At 45.9% G+C, this 22,634-nt stretch overlaps 1 protein-coding gene across 1 annotated transcript; it reads left to right on the top strand.

Moving 5' to 3' along the window:
- The first annotated feature begins 469 nt into the window (after positions 1-469).
- On the top strand, positions 470-8,501 carry zmpste24 (zinc metallopeptidase, STE24 homolog). Its single transcript, XM_063184170.1, has 10 exons — positions 470-813; positions 1,118-1,264; positions 1,407-1,493; positions 1,600-1,716; positions 2,142-2,294; positions 2,582-2,723; positions 4,655-4,830; positions 5,406-5,510; positions 6,086-6,229; positions 6,877-8,501. Exons 1-10 carry the CDS (start codon positions 694-696, stop codon positions 7,111-7,113), a joined length of 1,428 nt encoding a protein of 475 aa, XP_063040240.1. The 5' UTR covers positions 470-693; the 3' UTR covers positions 7,114-8,501.
- The last annotated feature ends 14,133 nt before the right edge of the window (positions 8,502-22,634 follow it).

Here is a 22,634-nt window from a genome sequence, read left to right on the forward strand (position 1 = left end):
AGACTAGTAGCCTACAGGCAGACAGGCAGACAGACTCGAATTGCACATGAGAACATGTGCAACAAATAAGAGAGTCACATGGGAAAATAATGGATTTTCATCAACTTAATTGAGGTGGGAGACCTACCAACAACAGCAGGAACAATCAGAATCAAACTCTGACCGGGGAACCTAGTTGATCGTGGCAATCGTTCTGTAGGGAACATAATGATTGTTGCACACATCGGTGGGAACTGGGGGACTCACTAGTTCGACGCCCTTTCGGTACTTACCGCTTACGTCATACGACCCTAAATCTAACCTTAACCCTAACCTTAACCCTAAACCTAACCCTAAACCTAACCCTAACCTTAACCCTAACCCTAACCTTAACCCTAAACCTAACCCTAACCTTAAATCGCTTGTTTGAAATGTTTGATTACCATGTGAAATCACGAGAGGGCGTCAAACTAGTGAATCTCGGGAACTGGGGAAGCAAAACTAGTGCCGCTTGTAGCATCAGTTGTCATTGGCAGTCAGGGGCTGCACCTGACAATTCTTTGACATACTTGTGAGCACAAATGTCAATTACAGATTAATGTATTAAAAGAACATTGCTGGTTAGGTTAAGATCAAGAACCGCTCATCGCCAAGGGACCACCGGTGACATTACATCAATCACACGGCAGGCTAGCATTTAGCTAGCTAGCTTTGATGCCAGTAACAATGTTGCAAACAGCAATGGATCTACCAGTCGAGAGCAAAATATTTTACGCCGTTTTGCTGTTCTCGTGGGTTGTGTATCTATGGGAAGCTTATCTTGCCTCCAGACAAGTAAGTGCATAGCGATGATGTCGTGTTATAGCCTATCTAAGGCATCAGCTCTCAACTCAGCAATGCTTTTTGGCAACTACATCTGGATACGTGCACTCTTTTATCCGATGACAGTTCAACTTCTAACATATGCCAAACTAAAACAGGGCACACAATTAGTATCCCTTCCACCTAGACTTGTTATGCTGCAGGAAACGTGTGCTACTTGTATCTTCGGCTGGTACACAGTCACAGACAAATCTTACTTCAGTTAAGATGTAACTTGTTATCTTTTCTTAACCATATGACTGTCTGTTTGCTATAGCGGAGGATATACCGGACCACCACTCATGTACCACATGAGTTGGGGAAAATCATGGATTCAGAGACATTTGAGAAATCCCGCCTGTATCAGCTGGACAAAAGTAACTTTGGTTTCTGGTCTGGACTCTATTCAGAGGCAGAGGGCACGGTAAGATTTAATTTCAAAATTAAATTAACTCCATGTCACCAAATAGCACATCATGGATTAGAAAGTGGTAGTCTTCATCCAATAATGATGCACATGTGGACTTGTCAAACTAACATGTGTATGTGTGTGTGTGTGTGTAAAGATGATTCTTGTTCTAGGTGGGATCCCCTTTCTCTGGAGTATATCAGGATCTGTGATAGGACGTTTTGGTCTGGGCCCAGAATATGAGGTTTGCCTTTTTATGCAAATCAACCATCGACGTCCAGAATTCTTACAAATAGTCACGCCTTGTCATTTCCCTGCAATGACTTTGCTTTTCTTTGATTTTATTTTAGATTTCACAATCCTTGGCTTTCCTAACGTTAGCAACCCTTTTCAGTGCCTTTACTGGCCTTCCGTGGAGCCTCTACAACACGTTTGTCATTGAGGAGAAACATGGATTCAACCAACAGGTATCCTAAATGCCACACAACAGAAAGTGAATATTTAGTCATGACCTCACACCGTCTAACCTTTCTGCTCAAAGTTCTCAATAAGCTGGCCAGTGTTGTTGTAAAGAATGCCTTGTGTGTTTGCTCAATATGTATTATTTTATCGTGCACTCGGTGGAGAAGTCAATGGCATGTCATGTCTAGTACCAGAGAGGTGGCCGACTGCTATTGCATTTTGTTTCCTCAACTCTTCTATTTGCCTCAAGTGTTTCAGTTTTTCTCCCATACTGCAGAAGAGAAATGCCTGTCTTTAAGGGGGGTAGAGAATCAAAATAATCTTTTTCACATTTTCGCTGATCGATCAGTCTCCCTGTGCCTTGATTTATGTTATATTTGCCATTCTTCATGATATTCTGGTTTTAATGGTAATCATATTATGTTCCTAGACCATTGGTTTCTTCCTGAAGGATGCACTGAAGAAGTTCCTGGTGACCCAGTGTATTCTACTGCCAGTCACATCACTGTTACTTCACATCATCAAGATCGGGGGAGATTACTTTTTCATCTACGCCTGGCTTTTCACTCTGGCTGTTTCTTTGGTTAGTATCTGTGAAAACAATATGATTTCTTGACTTCATGATTTCATCTTGATTTCTGTATGTGTGTGTGTGTGTGTGAGTTTACCTTAAAACAATTTTAAGGTTATCAGTATTCTTTTTTTTTAAACTAATTTTTGTAAACGTAAGAAAGAAAAAAAACGACAGCATTAGACAACTTAACACTATCCCCACCCTCATCCAGACCGGTATTCACCTGCTAGCATTCATCTGTTGATTTCGGTCATTTTCGTGTATTTCGCCTTTGACCCTTTCTGTTTCTCTTGAAGGTGCTGGTCACCATCTATGCTGACTACATCGCCCCTCTGTTTGACAAGTTTACTCCTCTTCCTGAGGGAGAGCTGAAGGAGGACATCGAGAGCATGGCCAAGTCCATCAGTTTCCCTTTGACTAAAGTTTATGTGGTCGAAGGTAAACCTTGATCTAAATCTTGTCTGATGTTTAAAAGTACATCTCTTTTTCTCTTCCTTGTAGGGGTGTAAATCACAGCCTCCACGACGATACGATACGGTATCAATTTCTTGAAGCAGGGATTCGATTATTTTCGATACTTAACAGGGTCTCCGCGGATCCTTAAAAAGTCTGATAAAGTCTTACTTTTGATATTTGTTTTTTAAGGTCTTATAAAGCATTATATTTCGCCAATTTTTGGAAGTGTGGTATTATATTTACGTGGTAGGTCTTATATTTCATCTGGGTAGCTTGAGTGTAAGAAAAAAGGTGTATTTATTTGACGCTATAAACCTTATTTAACCGGCATACGTCCCTTATCAAGATGCGGATAGATGCGGATGCGGATCTGTGTTTGTGGCGAAGCGCAGCCCGTTGGCCACACAGCGGGGGGCAGCCGCAGACCTGTGGGTGCAGCGTCTAGCCTACTTGCATGTTCTAGTAGAAACAGTCGAAAAAATATGAACGTGTATCGAGATGGGTAGATAGATGCACGTTCAGTGTAATGTGGCTTGAGGACAAGAAATAAAACGGTTAGCTGCTATCCAAAGCAACGTCGGAATATGAAGCTTGATGTTAACTGTGTCGGGAAGACGCATAGCCTAATCAGTCATTGTATTAAATGTTGTCTATCGTAAGCATGTTAGCCATGCCCTCGCGTTTGGGTAGAAGCGTTTGCTAAATGTAAAGGGTTCATTTCATAAAGTCCATTATGACCGTATTCGTTATTGTTCCTTCATACAATAGCCTACACTTTCAAAATCGCCTCTAGATACGTGACAGGCTATTTGATGCCTCTGTCAAATGCAAAATGATTTCGTTAACATGATGGCAGCATGAGGAAGTGAGCGCGAGGCAATACGAAATCGGATGAGTAACAGAATATGTACGAAGCCAATGATCTGGCAAGGTGCGTAATGTCCAAATCGGTAACCAGACGGGCAACGGTAAACGCGCTAAATGCTTGTTATGGACATGCTGGAAATCGCTTCCAAGTTGTGCGCTGTTTCTTGCGCTCCTCTAGAGAAAACCAAACTATAGACAGGCTAAGCTCAAAGTAGAACGCTTGCTTCTGCTACCCGTCTCTGAGTGCCGTTCCTCCTCCTCCAGCTCGCTTTATCAGAGTAGTCATACATTTAACCCTTTTGACACCAGGTGTCCTCTCTCCTAAGCAAAGTGCATTCAACTATTTATCCATCAGAAATGATGAATTGTTGAGCCATTTTTAATGTGTACATTTAAAGGCATTTGATGAACATTCATCTGAGTTTTCCATAGGCCGTCAAAACATGCGTGGGACCCTCAATTAAATGCCAGTTGTCAATTAACTGACCATATGCATGCGTGTTGTCTGTAGGCCTACAGATCAGTTACACCTTGCTACTGCTTACACTGTGTTTACCCTAGGCTACACTATAATAGTAGTCATATAATATTGTTTATTCTATATAATTATGTACTATGCCTACATTTCATTATAACAATGTAACATTAGCAATATTGCAATGCCTCACCCCGAGCGGTGGTCTTATATTTTATCATCAGAGGTCTTATATTTGTCTTAAAAAGTCTTATATTTGGTGATCCAAAATGTGCAGAAACCCTGCTTAAGAATTCCCCACGATCCGATACAATTCGATTCGATTTTTTCCAATTACTTTTCCTCTTCAAATATGTTATGGGGCAATATGTTATGGGGCATTGGGGCCAGCGATTAGATGATTTTCGATTCTTAAGATTGCCCCACGATAAGATGCGATTTGATTAAATCGTCAGTCGATGCATCGATACATTTTGATAATTATTTACACTCCTACTTCCTAGTATTTTGATGTTTGCATGTGATGTCTCTATGGTCATTCATCTGGCCTTCCCACCCCTTTTCCATTTAGGTTCCAAGCGTTCATCTCACAGCAATGCTTATTTCTATGGGTTCTTCAAAAACAAGCGCATTGTGCTGTTCGATACGCTTCTTGAAGACTACTCTCCTCTGAATAAAGAAGGAGAGGGTGAGGGGGACCAAGAAAAGGAGAGTGATGTGCCAGAGGAGAGCAATGCCAAGCCAAAGGTAAGAGGTCAGATCTTATGTACAACCATTCATTGGCTCAGGTTAAAAAGCATCTCAAAGCACATATTTTCACATTAGGGATGCAAATTATCGATTAATTCATTAATAGCCTTATCGATCGACTTACGATTAATTGATAAGCGGCATTTCCCCCGGAAATCTCAATGTTTCTCGGGAAAAATAACTACTAAATCTAAAAATCTTAATTAAAAATTGAGATAAAATACCACATTTTAATGAATTCTATTTCAATTCTTTAATCCAAAGGTGATACCCCTCTTCACACACACTCTTCACATGCCCATTTCACCTGGGTCTATTGTCAGTTGAATTGTCGATTAATTGCGATTAATCATTTGCATCCCTATTTCACATAGACCTTTGGCTTCTCTTTCTCCTTACTGCACACACATACATGAAAACGGTCATGCAGATTTTCATACATGGCCATGATTTTGAAAGGCGCTATATAAAACAGTTGTTGTCTTGTATTCTGTGGATTTTGTTTTACCATTATTTCCAATTATGATTCGTAATTCGTAACACCAGTTCTCTTTATCTGTGTTTTTCTTCAGAACAAAAAGCAAGGTTGCAGTAACCCTGAAGTTCTCGCTGTTCTTGGACATGAGCTTGGACACTGGAAACTCGGTCACACTGTGAAGAACATAGTCATTAGCCAGGTGGACATGAGTTGTATTTTCCCATGTTCATGTGCTGAAATCACCTGATTATTATGAAATGATGACTGATGTTTTTGTTTTAAATAATCACTGTGAACGGGGTTAGCAGAGCAGAGCAGAGCAACTTTATTGGTTCCCAGGGGGAGTGCCAGGTGTGGCTGATTTCCAGCCCCAAAAATATTCAATCACCACTTGGAGGGACTGAATCTTGCCCAATTTGAATTCTATCGATTGATTCTATTGATTTCTATGGCCATAGATTTACAGACACACACGCCCAATGGGTATTTTTACCCTCAGATGGCCATCCTAAACAGGCTGATCAGGGAGGAAACCGCCCAGCCTGGCAACCCTGACTGTGAAGTCATTAGACAAGTGAAGCTCTGTGCTGAAATCATCTAATTATAATATGAAATGAGGGCTGATGTTTATGTTTGAAATCAGCACTCTGAAGAACAGTCATTAGTCAGGTGGACATCAGCAGTTCTCATTCTTTTCCATGTTCTGTGTTGAAATCAGCTGTTTATTATGAAATATGGTCTGATGTTAATGTTTATGTTTAAAATCTTCAACAGATGAACTCCTTCCTCTGCTTTTCCCTGTTCGCGGTTCTGATTGGCCAGCGAGAGCTCTTCCTCGCCTTTGGTTTCCATGACAGCCAACCCACTCTCATTGGCCTCATGATCATCTTCCAGTTCATCTTCTCCCCGTACAATGAGGTACACAGGGTGTGGTTACACGTGGATATAAGTTGTGCATGAAAATAAAAATGAATGTCCACACACTGCTCCCGTGTTGCTTTTTTTAAATAAAGACTAGTCTGATTAAGAGCAACTAGCTCGAAAGCGTTCACTTGAAAAATAAAAGAAAAGCAACACGGGAACAGTGTGCAGACATTCATTTTTATTTTCATAGTGTTCTGACCTTTTGTCATGCACCTGCGTCTTGGATATGCGCACCACTAGCCTACTGATTAAATAAGTTGTGTGTCATGCCTATGTACCGTTTTATTTTGTGCAAGTTTGTTTGTATTATTCAGTGTGTTGTTATGTTGTATGTGATGTGAATTACGCTGTCATTCTCAAGTTGAGCCCTTGTCCTAAACTAGTGTTTCTCAATGGGGGCGCTACAGACCCCAAGGGGGCGTTGGGGAGCCCTGGGGGGGGATACAGTTGAGAGGGGCGAGGCTTAGTTGGGAGCATTAGTCCATTTGATTAGGGCGTTGGCAGGCTTATGATGAGGTCAAGGGGGTGTTGGGAGGCTTGGGATGAGGTCTAGGGGGTTTGTTCAGAAAAGGTTGAGAACCAGTATCCTAAATTGAAACCTCCTTCCCTTCCTGCTGCGCTACATTTCATCTCCAATCCAGCTCCTGTCCTTCTGCCTGACGGTGCTGAGTCGCCGGTTCGAGTTCCAGGCGGACGCGTTCGCCAGAGGCATGGGCCGCGCCACTGAGCTCTACTCGGCCCTCATCAAGCTCAACAAGGACAACCTGGGCTTCCCCGTGGCCGACTGGCTCTTCTCCATGTGGCACTACTCCCACCCTCCCCTGCTGGAGCGTCTCCGGGCCCTGGGCGGTGTGGGCGGGGGCCCCAAGCAGGATTGACGGCACCTGAAGGGGGGGCGGCGTTTGTCAGACACCCCCAAGGGCCTCCGACGGCCCCTGTTGGTGGTCTAGCATAGCAACCTCTTTCTCTCTCTCTCTCTCTCTCTCTCTCTCTCTCTCTCTCTCTCTCTCTCTCTCTCTCTCTCTCTCTCTCTCTCTCTCTGTCTTTCTCATTTGGTTTCCTTCATTCCATACTATCTCAGTTTCACACACGGTCATCCCCTGTACTGTATGGTTTTTTAAATATTCATTCGTTGTTCTCATTTGCTCCCCTACATTTGCAACTGGAACCTGTGCACAAACCAGCCCTGTGAGGTGGACCTCATGGAGCTTCTGGTGTTCGTCAGACCTCAGGTTGCCTTTTTAGAAGTCGTCTTTATTATTATTATGACGTGTGTTTAAGTGTTTTACCTAGGCTTGCTTTTCCTTTTGCTCGCTTTGTTTTTTTTTCTTCATCCTGATTTAACATGCCCATTCCTTGTAGCAAGCGCTGCCTCCTTCATTGTACAAACTCTGGAATTCCCATCTTACACTGAACTTGTTAAGGACTGATGAAAAAGATGTGAACTAGTGCTATTAGTTTGGAACCACTTGCGCTCATTTGATAAAGGAAAACATCAATTAATAATTAGTAATTAGTAATTACTGGGAGAAAAAGGGATGGAATGCGACCAAATATTCTTTTCTGGCACTTCATCTGGGTATGTTTAATCACTTCCAGGGTATTTTTATCCACCAGATCAGTGTGGGGTGGAGGGTTTCTCTCATATCTAACCCTTTCCCCATCCTTCCACAGATATTAAAACCCCATGTGTCCGCGTTTTTTACAAGGGACTGGGGATAACTTTGAGAGCTTTTAAAGTTTATGAGTTACCAGTCATAAGACAAACGAAAATGTTGCTTTTTGGTAATTTCAAACATTATTTTAGGATTATGTATTTGGCCAGGTAGACAAATGACGAAAATGATGTAAATATTTAATTTGTGATTTAAAAACAGAACTTTGAAGAACAGTCGGCAGAGTCTGAACTTTGTCTGTGTTTGGCAATTCTGTTTAAACTGTGATTTAGTTTTTTGTTATTATTAATTCAGTGCCTGGGTGTGTGAGATGTACAGCGAAGTTTGAAGAAATGTGAAAAAGCGTTACTATTATGGTTAATTCAAGGAATTTGGTTTTGTAACAAGCTGGCATGTTTTCTGCAAAGAGGTCTTTCTTTTCAGCAATGTATCAGTAAAATGAGCAAGTACCACCACTGATGAATTGCTTGTCACCTAGAAATGGTTTGAGTTAGGTAGACAGGTTCTTGCTCACGGATCCTTGCTCAGGACAGTGTTTCGCTGATGTGTTTTTTTCTGCATTGGTAATAAAAACTACACATATGATTCCTGTGTCTTCATTTTTTTTTGTGGTTGACAACTGGACAACTTGAATGGTTATGTATAAGAACATTAATGCACACAGATTCTTTATTAACAAAATGAGTTGTCTGTTGTCAGCATGTGTGGAAAAGGGCATGGCTCTCTGGACTACTCAGTAGCCTGACATTGTGTATGTGTTATCAGTTATGTAATAATAGTAGCCACAACGCATATGCACACGGTTGCATGTCATCTTTAATGTTTACTTTACTTTTTTCTTTACTTTACTCACTGCATGTCGTCTTTAGGCTACCGTTATTATTAGTAGCCCTAAACCCCTGCTGGGTTGCTGCTCATATTCATTTTCCACTACAAAATTTATCTCGTGATTTTTGGCAGGGTAATAAATTTGGCAGCAATTAATTGGTACTGAAATGAATTATTAAATATGCAAATCTAACTTCAATGTAACTCATTGGTGTGATGCAGGGACGGGAAGTTGACAAGTGCGCCACCACGTTGTTGATGTTTTTCGACTATACCATTTTGCTTAGTGAATAAAAATCAAGCGTACACTGTTGGGTCATTTTTAATAAATGTGATTATATTTGATGACTCTGAAATACGTTATGATGTACCATGGCGTGGAGGAAAAAAGCTACAGTACAATTTTGTTTCGGGATTTTGATGTAAAACTGTCTGGTGCGCCCCCCTGATTTGGTGGGTGCCGTCTATTTTAGAAGCAAGGACAGCGGCGCGCGTGTGCGTGTTTTGTTGCCTCAGGTGGTCTTGACGTAATGGCTAGATTCCTACGATCGAACTTCAGAAATGTGTTAGCCACGCAGTTCAGAATGTCGTCGGATCAGGTATGTCTTGTAATATTTGTTATTTGCAAAATGTTCAGTACATTTAATCAGCCTTGTTTAATGCACGATTAGTTGTCAATTTTCTTTCCTTATCGAATTGCCTCCTCGAGCAAAGTCCAAAACATGGTCTGAGTGTCTTCAGTGTATAGCCTTGGCTGGTGATATTGCATCTTCAATGTGACCCACAGTCGTCAGAGAAATTCCGCAGCCAGTAGCCTACAAAATACATTTCAATTGCTTTGCAAAGGATTTATTTGAGTTAATTTGTCCATGTTTGTCACAGTGTAGCGGGTGCTAAAAGAGCCCTGTGCCTTTAATGACGAGGACTCTCGTGAACGCGCTTGGGGCACGAGCCGGGGGGTGTGCGAGCCGCGGGAGAGAAGTGAAGGAGAATCGGGAAGATGTCAAGATGAAGTGAAGTAAAACGTTGTTGAAGATGAAGTGAAGTACGACCGGGGATCGTGGCGTGAATGAATGTTGGACGAGCTACAGTGAATTATCAGTTCGGTAATGTCAAATAGTTTTACTGTTGTCTCATGTCGTTTCGTTTTTGTCAGAAAAACGTTTGTTTTGTTAGCGCGCCGAGTAACGGTCCTGGCGTTGGAGTAGGGAGCTCCTATTAGCTTGTCGAGAGTAAACGGGAACGGTGGTACTGTATTTCGAGGAACAGCGCGGTGACACCAGGAAGGGTGTAAAGGTGCGTGTGCCCGTTATACTGACCAATTTATCCATAGTTACTCCCTCACCTTAAGAGTCGTTATTTTTGTTTTGTTACTCTTCGCCGTAGCGATAGCTATCATTAGCTTCGTTGCCCTCTCTTCCTGAACGTTCTTAAGCTACAGTTGTCCTGTGAAGAACGGAGCGGGTTTCCCTAGCATCAGTCCGAGTGTTTTACCCTGCCATCCAGCCCAGCATCGTGACGGGATTTGGTCGTGGGTTGGTAACTATTCACACACACACACCACCACACGTACACTTACCATAACATTCGCCGGGTCACCTGGACTGAACTGAACTGAACTGTTTCTCGTGTTGGCCCGTGCGACGTACACACACACACGCACACACGCAACGCCCATAACACTCGCACTCTCGCAGGGTCTGAACTGAACTGAACTGAATTCGCGTTGACCCTCGAGACACACACGCGCCCATAACACTCGCAGGGTCAACTGGACCGAACTGAACTGAACTTGCGTTGACCCTCGCGACACACATCCACACACCCACACACCCACTGGTACAAAGAGAGAGACTTCGGGCCTCAGAGCGAGCCTCCACCACCCACACACACACGCACACACACACACTGGTACAAAGAGAGAGACTTCGAGCCTCAGAGCGAGCCTCCACATACACACACACACCCAAGTTACCGTGCGCAGCACAACCCACTGCCTACTGAAAGGTCCGAGTGATTGTACTGAGCCTACTCTCATGTAATTTAATGTTTTCATTTAACCCTCTGTGAAGTGTATTTGCCACTCAGGTTTAAATGGTCAGATATTCAGAAGTATTGTTATCAGACACTGAAGGTTGTTGTTTGAGTGTTGATACAATGTTACTTTGATTGTTACTGCAAGGGGTGAACTTTATTGCCTATTTCAGAACGTGTTTGATATTTTTGCTGTGTTATATTGAGTATTATTGCCTAAGAGGAATTCTTACACCCGGTTGGGAAAGTGTCAATAATACTTAAATAATTACATATTGAGTATTCTCATCTGGGGGGGGGGGATTCTTATACCTGGTGTTTACTACTTTGTTCATTACACATTGATTCTTTTAACTGCCTTTTCCTTGCCTTCTTAATTGCCTGTGCTATAATATAATTAGCAGTATTAAGTTGTGTGTCAGATATTTAGTATTGTAGCGCTTAAATCTGCTCTAGGCAGTAATAGTAGTTCTCCTCATAATCATTTTCAGGTTAATCTAGCCTACTCTATCCTGGGGGTAGGGGCGCCTCACTTGGGTAGCTGGTTTAGGATAGCAGTGGGGTGGTGACGGGTGGGCTGGGACACACCTCACCACATACACCTTCAGGCAGGCACCGGACATTACTGGAGCCCACTGTACCAAACCCGAGGGAGCTACCCAAGACAAACATTGCTGCCAGTCTGGGAGTAGTGAGGCCATTAGTATTGGGCGTGGGGGACCTAGATCCCGTCCCGTCCTGTACTCCCCACGGTACGAGATAATTAACCCCTACAAGGCGGCGGTATACTCCCGTCCGCTACATTTGGCGTCACGAACAGGATCACCCATAGTGCAACATTTTATTAGTCACCAGTTTAAGTCACTGCCTGTCCCCTGTCATAATTAGTGCCATTCCGAAGCAGCCATGGAAGAATTACAGAAACAATTTGAGGAATTGCAACTGAAATTCCTAGAGCAGTCCAGGCAAGTAGCTTTGCTGGAACAGGCCAGGACTGACCAGAAGGAGGCTCTCGCAATGGCAAAACAGGTCATAGAGCAGAAAACGCCAGCTACTGTATACATACAGAGAGACAGGAAATGCCCCGATTTCAGTGGCAGTCAAGGCCAAGATGACATGTGCATAGAGGAATGGGTTGCGGCAGTAAAAGCACACTTGGCCGTATGCAGAACCCCAGCATGTGACCAAGTCGAACTAGTCAAGCAGCATCTGAGAGGCGAGGCTAAGACGACCGTGAAACTCGGTCTCGAAGAAGAGACATCAAATGTTGAGGCTGTCTTCAAACTCTTGGAGGGAGTGTATGGTGATAAAGTTCCGGTGGGTATCAGATTGAGGGACTACTACGACCGTAGACAGATGCCGAATGAGAGGATACGGGCCTACGGATACGACCTCCAAGAAAAACTCCGCCGTTTAAAGCGCCGTGACCCTAACTGCATTCCGAATCAAGAGGGCATGCTCAAAGAGCAATTTCTGTTAGGCCTCAGAGATGACAACCTGAGAAAGGAAATGAAGAGGCAAGCAAAAGAGAAGCCAACAGAGACGTTCAATCAGCTTATGCAGGCCGCCATTGATTGGTCGGAGGAGGAGGAGACCTCTCAGGTCCCGCGAGACAAAAGCCATGCCAGAGCTGTCAGCAACGTGGCCACAGAGGCAACACCTCCAGCCTTGTCATTGCAGGCACTACACGACTCCATTCAGCAGATAGCAGCGAGGCAAGAAGAGCTCTATAAAGCAGTACACGGCGGGGTTGAAACAAGAAGATACACAAAACCGCGCAATCCACCACTGCGGGACGAGGCCGGGCAGTACATCTGCTATACCTGCAATGAGCCAGGGCACACCAGCAAAAACTGCCCTCTGAACCGGAGAGGCATCGAAGTGACCCGCCCCCTACGTCGCCAGGATGGTCCTTCAGGAACTGTGGGAGGCAATGCAGAGTCGTCGCACCCGGGGCCAGGCTCACCAGCCATCCGAAGTCACCAAGCGATACAACCAGCTGGGGCCCTAAGGGGAGGTGCCTTTGGAAACTGCCTGACGGTGGGGGTGAAGATAGCGGGCGTCCTCACTGAGTGCTTGCTGGACACCGGCTCAGAGGTGACCACCATCCGAGAATCCTTCTTCCATGAGCACTTCGACGAATCAGCCCTGTCTTCAGCCCACTGGGTACAGCTCACCGCAGCCAATGGCCTGGACATCCCCCTTCTCGGATGCCTGGAGGCAGACATACACTGTATGGGCAAGTCAGTTGGCCGTAAATGCATCTTCGTCCTCAAGGATGAGAGCCCTGACGTCGAGGAGATGAAAGGCTTGCCGGGCATCCTGGGCATGAACGTGCTAAGCGACCTGAAAGATTTCCTTGGGCCCCGAGAAGGTGTAAAGAAGATGAACAAGTACAGAGGGACGGAGGCCCAGGTTCATCGCATACTGGCCGACATAAGGAGGGACACAGGCGCTCGGGCACAGTGTGACCGCATAGGCTATGTGAAAGTGGCAGGGAGAGAAGAGGTCACCATTCCCCCGCTAAGTGAGCGTGTCTTGGAGGGCCGGTGTGGGGCCACGTCAAAAGTCAGCTGCCAGGTACTAGTGGAAGCATCTTCTGGGGTGAGCCTACCTAAGAGTCTCCTTGTAGCCAATGTACTCGCTAAAACCAGCGACGGCCGTGTACCGGTCCGAGTTCTGAATTCCAGCCGGAGGCCTGTGACACTGAAACCTCGTGCCCGACTTGCCGTAGCGTACCGGCCACAGGAAGTGCTGCCGAAGGAACTAGTGGAGTTTGAGGAGAGAGGGCAAATCCTGCATGTGAAAGCGGTGGAGTCATTGTCAGCCACCAGCCAAGACTGCGCTTCCACCCAGCTACCAGTCCCAGTTCAGGCGGATCTCCAGAGACTCTCCAGTGCTCAATGCCGTAAGCTGACTGACCTGTTGACCAAGCACCAAGATGTATTCTCAAAGAATGACTCGGATCTGGGGTATACCACCTCTGTGACCCACACCATACACACGGGGGACGCACCGCCCATTAAGCAGCGCCATCGCCGTGTCCCTCCCCAGATCTTCCAGCAGTTCAAGAAGCACATCCAAGACCTGGTCTCACAACGAGTCCTCAGAGAGAGCCGTAGCCCCTGGGCCTCCCCGGCTGTGATCGTATTGAAGAAAGACGGCAGCGTGAGGTTCTGCTGCGACTACAGGAAGCTGAACCAGGTTACCTGCAAAGATGCCTACCCCCTCCCCCGTGTAGAAGAGTCTCTGGATGCCCTGGGGAAAGCACAGCTGTTCTCCACTCTTGACTTGACCTCGGGGTACTTCCAAGTAGCCATGGATGATGCAGACCGAGCTAAAACTGCTGTGACAACCCCTTTCGGCCTCTTTGAGTGGTCAAGGATGCCCTTTGGATTGTGCAACGCCCCGGCCACTTTCCAAAGACTGATGGGCGTGGTACTCGGAGACCTGGCGTTCGAAGTGCTGCTTATCTATTTGGATGATGTGATAGTCTTCTCCAATGATTTTGACACCCATTGTGAGAGACTAGAACTCGTCTTTAATAGACTGCGACAACATGGTCTCAAACTGAAGCCCAGCAAGTGCCACCTCCTGAGAGAAGAAGTTAAGTTCCTGGGCCATGTGATATCTGCTGAGGGGATCCATGTGGATCGGGAGAAAGTCCAAGCGCTAGAGACCTGGCCAACCCCCACGTCTGTGAAAGAGGTGAGGCAAGTCCTGGGGTTCATGAGTTACTACCGCAGATTTGTCCCCAGGTTCGCCCAGCTAGCCCGACCGCTCCATGCCCTAGTGGGAAAGACAAGCCAGACTCGTACAGCCGGACCCTTCACGTGGACTGCGGAATGCCAGCGTTCTTTTGAAGAGCTGAAACTTAGTCTGATGAGCCCACCAGTCCTTGCCTACCCTGACTTCAACTCGCCCTTCATCCTAACCACAGATGCAAGCCTTCACGGGTTGGGAGCAGTGCTGAGCCAGAAGCAGGAAGGAACTGAGCACGTCGTGGCGTTTGCTAGCCGTGGCCTACGGGGAGCAGAAAAGAACGACAGGAACTACAGCGCCTTCAAATTGGAGCTGCTCGCCCTCAAATGGGCGGTCACGGAAAAGTTCAAAGAGTACCTGATGTACTCCAAGTTCACAGTGGTGACCGACCACAACCCACTGCGCTACTTGGGTACCGCCAACCTGGGTGCGGTGGAACAGCGCTGGGCCGCTCAGCTGGCAGAATACGACTTTGAAGTTTGCTACAAACCCGGGCGCCTAAACACAAATACTGACGTCCTGTCGAGGATACAGGTGGGCACGGAACCAGATGAGGAAGACTCTGGAAAAGACTTCATATGCCTTGGGCCTGAAGAGGTACGAGCATGCCTGTGGCCGGGTCAGAAGGACATCACTCCTCAGAGCGCCACACAGAGTGCAGTCAGGGCAGTAGTGACCGGTTTCAGCTGGACAGAGTTGGAAATGGAGCAAAGAAAAGACCCCAGAGTGCAACCTGCGCTGGCAGCCGTGAGGGATCAACAAAAGCCTTCGGGGACAAGTCTGCATGAGGCCGACCCAAAACTCCAGCGGCTGTTTAAGCAGTTCGACCGACTCAGCCTCCACAAGGGCGTTCTGTTCCGTACGATCACTGACCCCAGGGACGGAGAGAGAATACGGCAACTGGTTGTCCCCGAAAGCCTGCAGCGTAGAGCCTACGAAGGGCAGCACGACCACGGTGCCCATTTCAAGCAACGCAGCACCCTAGAGACAATGAGGCGGAGCTACTACTGGCCCACCATGACCCAGGATGTCCAGGGCTGGGTTAAAAACTGCAAGCGCTGTGCCCTGGCCAAAGACCTCTTCCCCAAGACCAGAGCACCCATGACCTGTACTAATGTTTCCGCGCCCCTGGAAGTAGTTGCCATGGACTACACCCTGCTCGAACGCTCCAGTGGGGGCTTTGAAAATGTGTTGGTCATGACTGACATGTTCACGAGGTTTACCGTCGCCGTGCCCACCAGAAATCAAACGGCCCACACCACGGCCAAGAACCTCGTGAAGCACTGGTTTGCTCACTACGGCTGCCCGGCACGCTTACATTCCGACCAGGGGAGGTGCTTCGAGGCCAATGTTATCAAAGAACTTTGCCGCATCTACAAGATAGCCAAGAGCCGCACTACCCCCTACCACCCGCAAGGTAACGGCCAATGTGAGCGATTCAACAGGACTATGCACGAAATGCTGCGCACTCTGCCCGCTGACAAAAAAAAGAGGTGGGACGAACACCTGCCAGAAATTGTAATGGCGTACAATAGCCGTCCCCATTCCTCTACCGGATACCCACCTTTTTACCTGATGTTTGCCAGGGACCCTCGGTTGCCTATGGAGGTCCTGGGAGGAAAAGACCTGGAGGAAGAGGATATGGACAATTTGGATGACTGGGTAAAGGCCCACCATGACAGATTCCGGACGGCGGTGGAGGTGGCACATGCTGCGGCAGAGGGTGCATCAAAGAGGAGAAAGCGGGCCTATGACAGAAGGTCTGCAGGTGCCCTCCTCAGGTCCGGCGACCGTGTGCTCCTACGTAACCATTCCCACCGTGGTCGAAATAAAATAGGAGACAAGTGGGAGCCTCATCCTTACATTATAATGAACCAAAACCACAGTGACATCCCTGTCTTCACCATAAGGCCAGAGAAAGGCGGCCCCTCGAAAGTGGTCCACAGAGACCAACTGAAACTCTGCACCTTCCCGACTCAAAGGGGCAACCCCCGTGAACGTCGACCCGCTGCCAGCTCTACCTCTGACTCAGACTCTGATGGCCCTGACCTCCTCGGCCTCCGGGCCTTCTCCCCTACACAACACACGGCTGGGGTGGAAATAGCTGGGGATGGAAGTTCGGGGGAGGGACCAAGTGGGGCTGGTGGGCTTAGGACGGGTGGCATAGAATCTACGGGTGGGTCAGATGCGGGTAGTGAGAGTGATGGGGTGGTTGAGCCTAGGCGCTCTGCAAGGTCCAACAGGGGTACCCTCCCTGCAAGGTTTAATGACTATGTGATGGAGTAATATGTTTTAGAATGTCTGAAAGCTCTTATGCACTTACTTGTTCTCAGGTTCATCTTACTGCATTCTTGATGTCTTAAATTTGTTACCTGTGTTTTTATTACTCACCTGTTGCACTAATGTGAAAGGATCGTATGTAATAACCTCTCCTGGGTGTTCCTTTACTTACTTGAGTATTTACCAACGTTGAATACTTACCAGTGTTAAATCCGTGTTGATGTAGACCCTGAGGATTGTAACATGCATGTTAAGGTTACTAATGTTTTATCTTGTTTTTTTGTTGTGTTTGTCTTTCAGAAATCCCGTCACCTTTTGATGCTGGATGGTATGGCAGGGTTTCGCAGGGGGGAATGTAGCGGGTGCTAAAAGAGCCCTGTGCCTTTAATGACGAGGACTCTCGTGAACGCGCTTGGGGCACGAGCGAGGGGGTGGGTGCGAGCCGCGGGAGAGAAGTGAAGGAGAATCGGGAAGATGTCAAGATGAAGTGAAGTAAAACGTTGTTGAAGATGAAGTGAAGTACGACCGGGGATCGTGGCGTGAATGAATGTTGGACGAGCTACAGTGAATTATCAGTTCGGTAATGTCAAATAGTTTTACTGTTGTCTCATGTCGTTTCGTTTTTGTCAGAAAAACGTTTGTTTTGTTAGCGCGCCGAGTAACGGTCCTGGCGTTGGAGTAGGGAGCTCCTATTAGCTTGTCGAGAGTAAACGGGAACGGTGGTACTGTATTTCGAGGAACAGCGCGGTGACACCAGGAAGGGTGTAAAGGTGCGTGTGCCCGTTATACTGACCAATTTATCCATAGTTACTCCCTCACCTTAAGAGTCGTTATTTTTGTTTTGTTACTCTTCGCCGTAGCGATAGCTATCATTAGCTTCGTTGCCCTCTCTTCCTGAACGTTCTTAAGCTACAGTTGTCCTGTGAAGAACGGAGCGGGTTTCCCTAGCATCAGTCCGAGTGTTTTACCCTGCCATCCAGCCCAGCATCGTGACGGGATTTGGTCGTGGGTTGGTAACTATTCGCACACACACACACACACCACCACACGTACACTTACCATAACATTCGCCGGGTCACCTGGACTGAACTGAACTGAACTGTTTCTCGTGTTGGCCCGTGCGACGTACACACACACACGCACACACGCAACGCCCATAACACTCGCACTCTCGCAGGGTCTGAACTGAACTGAACTGAATTCGCGTTGACCCTCGAGACACACACGCGCCCATAACACTCGCAGGGTCAACTGGACCGAACTGAACTGAACTTGCGTTGACCCTCGCGACACACATCCACACACCCACACACCCACTGGTACAAAGAGAGAGACTTCGGGCCTCAGAGCGAGCCTCCACCACCCACACACACACGCACACACACACTGGTACAAAGAGAGAGACTTTGAGCCTCCGAGCGAGCCTCCACACACACACCCACACGTTACCGTGCGCAGCACAGCCCACTGCCTACTGAAAGGTCCGAGTGATTGTACTGAGCCTACTCTCATGTAATTTAATGTTTTCATCTAACCCTCTGTGAAGTGTATTTGCCACTCAGGTTTAAATGGTCAGATATTCAGAAGTATTGTTATCAGACACTGAAGGTTGTTGTTTGAGTGTTGATACAATGTTACTTTGATTGTTACTGCAAGGGGTGAACTTTATTACCTATTTCAGAACGTGTTTGATATTTTTGCTGTGTTATATTGAGTATTATTGCCTAAGAGGAATTCTTACACCCGGTTGGGAAAGTGTCAATAATACTTAAATAATTACATATTGAGTATTCTCATCTGGGGGGGGGAATTCTTATACCTGGTGTTTTACTACTTTGTTCATTACACATTGATTCTTTTAACTGCCTTTTCCTTGCCTTCTTAATTGCCTGTGCTATAATATAATTAGCAGTATTAAGTTGTGTGTCAGATATTTAGTATTGTAGCGCTTAAATCTGCTCTAGGCAGTAATAGTAGTTCTCCTCATAATCATTTTCAGGTTAATCTAGCCTACTCTATCCTGGGGGTAGGGGCGCCTCACTTGGGTAGCTGGTTTAGGATAGCAGTGGGGTGGTGACGGGTGGGCTGGGACACACCTCACCACATACACCTTCAGGCAGGCACCGGACATTACTGGAGCCCACTGTACCAAACCCGAGGGAGCTACCCAAGACAAACATTGCTGCCAGTCTGGGAGTAGTGAGGCCATTAGTATTGGGCGTGGGGGACCTAGATCCCGTCCCGTCCTGTACTCCCCACGGTACGAGATAATTAACCCCTACAAGGCGGCGGTATACTTCCGTCCGCTACAACAGCATCACTTGCATCACCCTTCCCCAAAAAGAGGATTTGCCATGTTTTAGAACATAGACCTAGCATTCATAATCTCTTCTTTTTAAAGTGGCTGCTTTACCAGGACTAAATCTGATCTAAACTGACTATACTGTACTGTCTGTTTTGCCTAGTTGGGTGAACTTGGCAAAGGGGCAGGTAAAGGTGGCGGTGGTGGAGGATCAGTTCGTGCGGCAGGTGGAGCCTTTGGAAAAAAGCAGGCAACCGAGGAGGAGATGTACTTCAAGTGAGTTTGTCCTACTGCAGTGTTCGCCCATACATAGACCATTCTGTGGGGCACCACCACAGAATAATAATAAAAAAATAAAAAAAACAAGGCACCACAATTAACAAAGAGCTGCACATGTGGGGGTATAGGCCTACACATATGCCCATAACACCACATAATGCTACTTTGTGGGAAACACTGTAGGCCTACTGCTACTTCAACCATTTTGTAACCATGTTCAATGTGGGAACTGAGAAATTGAGGGTGTGTGGGTTTTTTTTGCAAGTTCATTGTATTTATGCCATTGAGGACTCTCCAAAGACCAGTTGTTTTTGGTGCTGTGTACACACACACACACACACACACACAAACAGAGAGAGAGAGAGTTTTCAATTGCTCATTGTAACCGCATTGTCTAACTGTCTGCTTTGTGGAATTTGCCAGACGCAAAGAGAAAGAGCAACTGTCGGCTCTGAAGCAGCACCACCAGGAAGAGATTGACCACCACAAGCAGGAAATCGACCGTTTGCAGCAAGAAATCAAGCGTCACGAAGACAAAATCGGACAACTCAAAGACTGAACGTAGCTCCATGTGATTTTTTGGAGCTTTAAGTGCCTGTAGTGTGTCTGTGATAATCTGTATTGCGTTAACTTACTTTTGCCCTGAAGTACCACCTGTTTTGTTAATGTGATGATTTGGGGGTTATTATCACAATGATTTGACTGAGTTGAATGTCAGGGGTTTTTTTTTTTCGATGACTGTATGAGGAGATTGCAATGGTCTGAAATATAGCTTTGACTCACAATGCTTTGGATTGTTTTTGCCTCAGAAACTGTCATGGACACCTGTCATCCTATTTGAGGGATTTTTGGTTGCCATCATGCAGCAAGTGTTTGGCTCCCCGGTGCAGGGCCGCTGACAGCTTTGGATAAAGTCATCTGAAAGGGCCCCCCACCCAATACATGCAATGCAATGAGGACCCAATTATTGGGCCCCTTATCCCCCAGGGCCCGGGACAACTGATCCTCCCTTGTCAACCTCTGTGTATGACATCAACTGCCAAAATGAAGGGAGAAAGTGTTATAGCTCTCATGCAGGATGGCCAAGTGATTTCTTAGCCTAGTATGGGTGAATAGGTTGCCACAAATATTTTCAAACTCCTCTACATTTGACCCAGGACATATAATGTAGCTGTAGCATACAGCCATGTTCTGTCTCAAATGTAGAGAATGAGTTTGGAAATATTTTTGTATCAATTGTGTCAATACAGAGAGATATTAGCCTGTGAATGGCTAATAGACCTAAAGCCTATTTAGCTGAAAATATGAACTGAGAGAAAGGTCAGAAGACATATAGGGTCTAACAGACATTCTCACACTCCTGTCCTCCCTTGTGCTTGTGGCCTTGTGATGACGTTGCAAGACGTCATTGACCACAGAAGTTCAATTCAATATCTCACAAAAACGCAATGCAAAGGTAATTTTTCTCATTCAAAATTGAGATGTTGAATGAAAAAGAAGTCCCCCCAAAAGTTGTTGGGGCTATAGGCTGACAGCGGCAAAACTTGTTTTCTCCACGATGGCTGGGTGTCAGCAAAGTGATCCTGTGTGTGTGTGTGTGTGTGTGTGTGTGTGACCAGGGGAGAACAAAGGGGACATTTGTCCCGAACTCAGGGAGAGAGGGGGCCCAGAATTTGGTCCACATTACATTGTATGTATTGGGCTGGGGGGGAGCTTTCAGGCGACTTTGTCCTGGGCCCGACCAAAGGTGTCAGAGGCCCTGTGTGTGACTACAAGCACAGCTTGAGGACGGGAGTTGTTAATGAAAAGACTTGATGTACAATAAGCTGTTGAATGAATGACACCTGTATTGCACCAAGGGGAAATTGTCTTGCATAAGGAGTCATAGTACAAACACTCTGACATTTAGACAAATCAGTACACAAAGGGTCTTTCTCAAAGCCTAGGCCAGTGTCCTTCCAAGTCTATCAGCCTAATTAGTCACGCCCAGTGATTGGATACTTTTTGGTGAACTGTACAGAATATCCAATCACTGGGTGTGACTAATAAATGGTATCCAATCACTGGGAGTGACTAATTAGGCTGATACACTTGGAAGGACACTGGCCTAGGCTTTGAGAAAGACCCAAAGACAAGTCTAAAAAACATGCAGTGTGACCCTGCCATCCCGTGTCCAACCGGTAGGGCACCCGCTGGCCATGCAACCTTTGCCGACCCCTCCCCTCTCTCCCAATTTGCTTCCTGTCCCCCTCTTGCACTGTCCTATCAAATAAAGTCGAAAAAGACCAAAAAGAAGAAAAAAAACATGCAGTGTAGATACATACTCTACTGGCAGTGAAATGATATATAACCACTATATATACAGTGTGTGTGTTTGTGTGTGTGTATTATAGTAAAAGTTAATCAATATTATTTATCAGTTTAACATTTGAATGCTTCTAGGCACAAAAGATGGTGAGCCTCTATTTATTTCAAAACAAGGTAGCCTGTACCTCAGTCCTGAGGGGGAGGGGGGAGTATTAAGAGAATATGGGGTGCGATGGATCGTCTATTTTCAAAGCCAAGTTAGCAGAGGTTTGCCTGATAGTTTTTACTTCTGTTACAGTTATTTTAAAACCTAAATGTGTAGGTTTTCTCCATCATCGTGTAGGTTGTCCATCTTGTGTCCATCATGTGTTTTGAACAGAAAGGCTCCATCCCCAACACTGAATTGCAAAGGTCACCGCAAGTTAGACAAAACAATCTTAAAATCAGCTTATCTACAGGCTACCTACAGGGCGCCATTGGGGGCTGTCCCCTTGCATGGATGAGGCATAAATGCAATTTCGTTGTGTGCAGTGTGCAGTTTTATGCTGTGGAGTGCTGTGTCACAATAACAATTGGAGTTGGAGTTCCCCAGTCGGGCTTTCACGGCTCAAGTTACTCTTCCACTGTTTCAATATCATTTAAAGAAACTGGTTCAAGTGTTGGCATTTCCCTAAAATGTATAACCTTTTTCCCCCCAATTTTTGAAACTATTAGGTCTACTGCGAATTGGAGGTAGCCTAATGTAAAACATTTGATCTGCCTGTATAAATCTTGTTCTACGCCTTGTGTATTTCAACATTTTACATCACAGGAAAATGGAATGATGCATATTACCATCAGCTGATTCAGAATGGCTGTACAGGTATTTTATATTATTATTATTAGTAGTAGTAGTAGTAGTAGTAGTAGTAGTAGAAGCCTATAATTATTA

This window comes from Engraulis encrasicolus, chromosome 19 (assembly GCF_034702125.1).
Source record: "Engraulis encrasicolus isolate BLACKSEA-1 chromosome 19, IST_EnEncr_1.0, whole genome shotgun sequence".
NCBI classification, from domain to species: domain Eukaryota; kingdom Metazoa; phylum Chordata; class Actinopteri; order Clupeiformes; family Engraulidae; genus Engraulis; species Engraulis encrasicolus.

Coding starts and splice junctions, on each gene's coding strand:
- zmpste24 (XM_063184170.1), top strand. CDS start 694: ATGCCAGTAACAATGTTGCAAACAGCAATGGATCTACCAGTCGAGAGC. Junction 814..1,117: donor CTTATCTTGCCTCCAGACAA/GTAAGTGCATAG, acceptor TGTTTGCTATAG/CGGAGGATATACCGGACCAC. Junction 1,717..2,141: donor AACATGGATTCAACCAACAG/GTATCCTAAATG, acceptor TTATGTTCCTAG/ACCATTGGTTTCTTCCTGAA.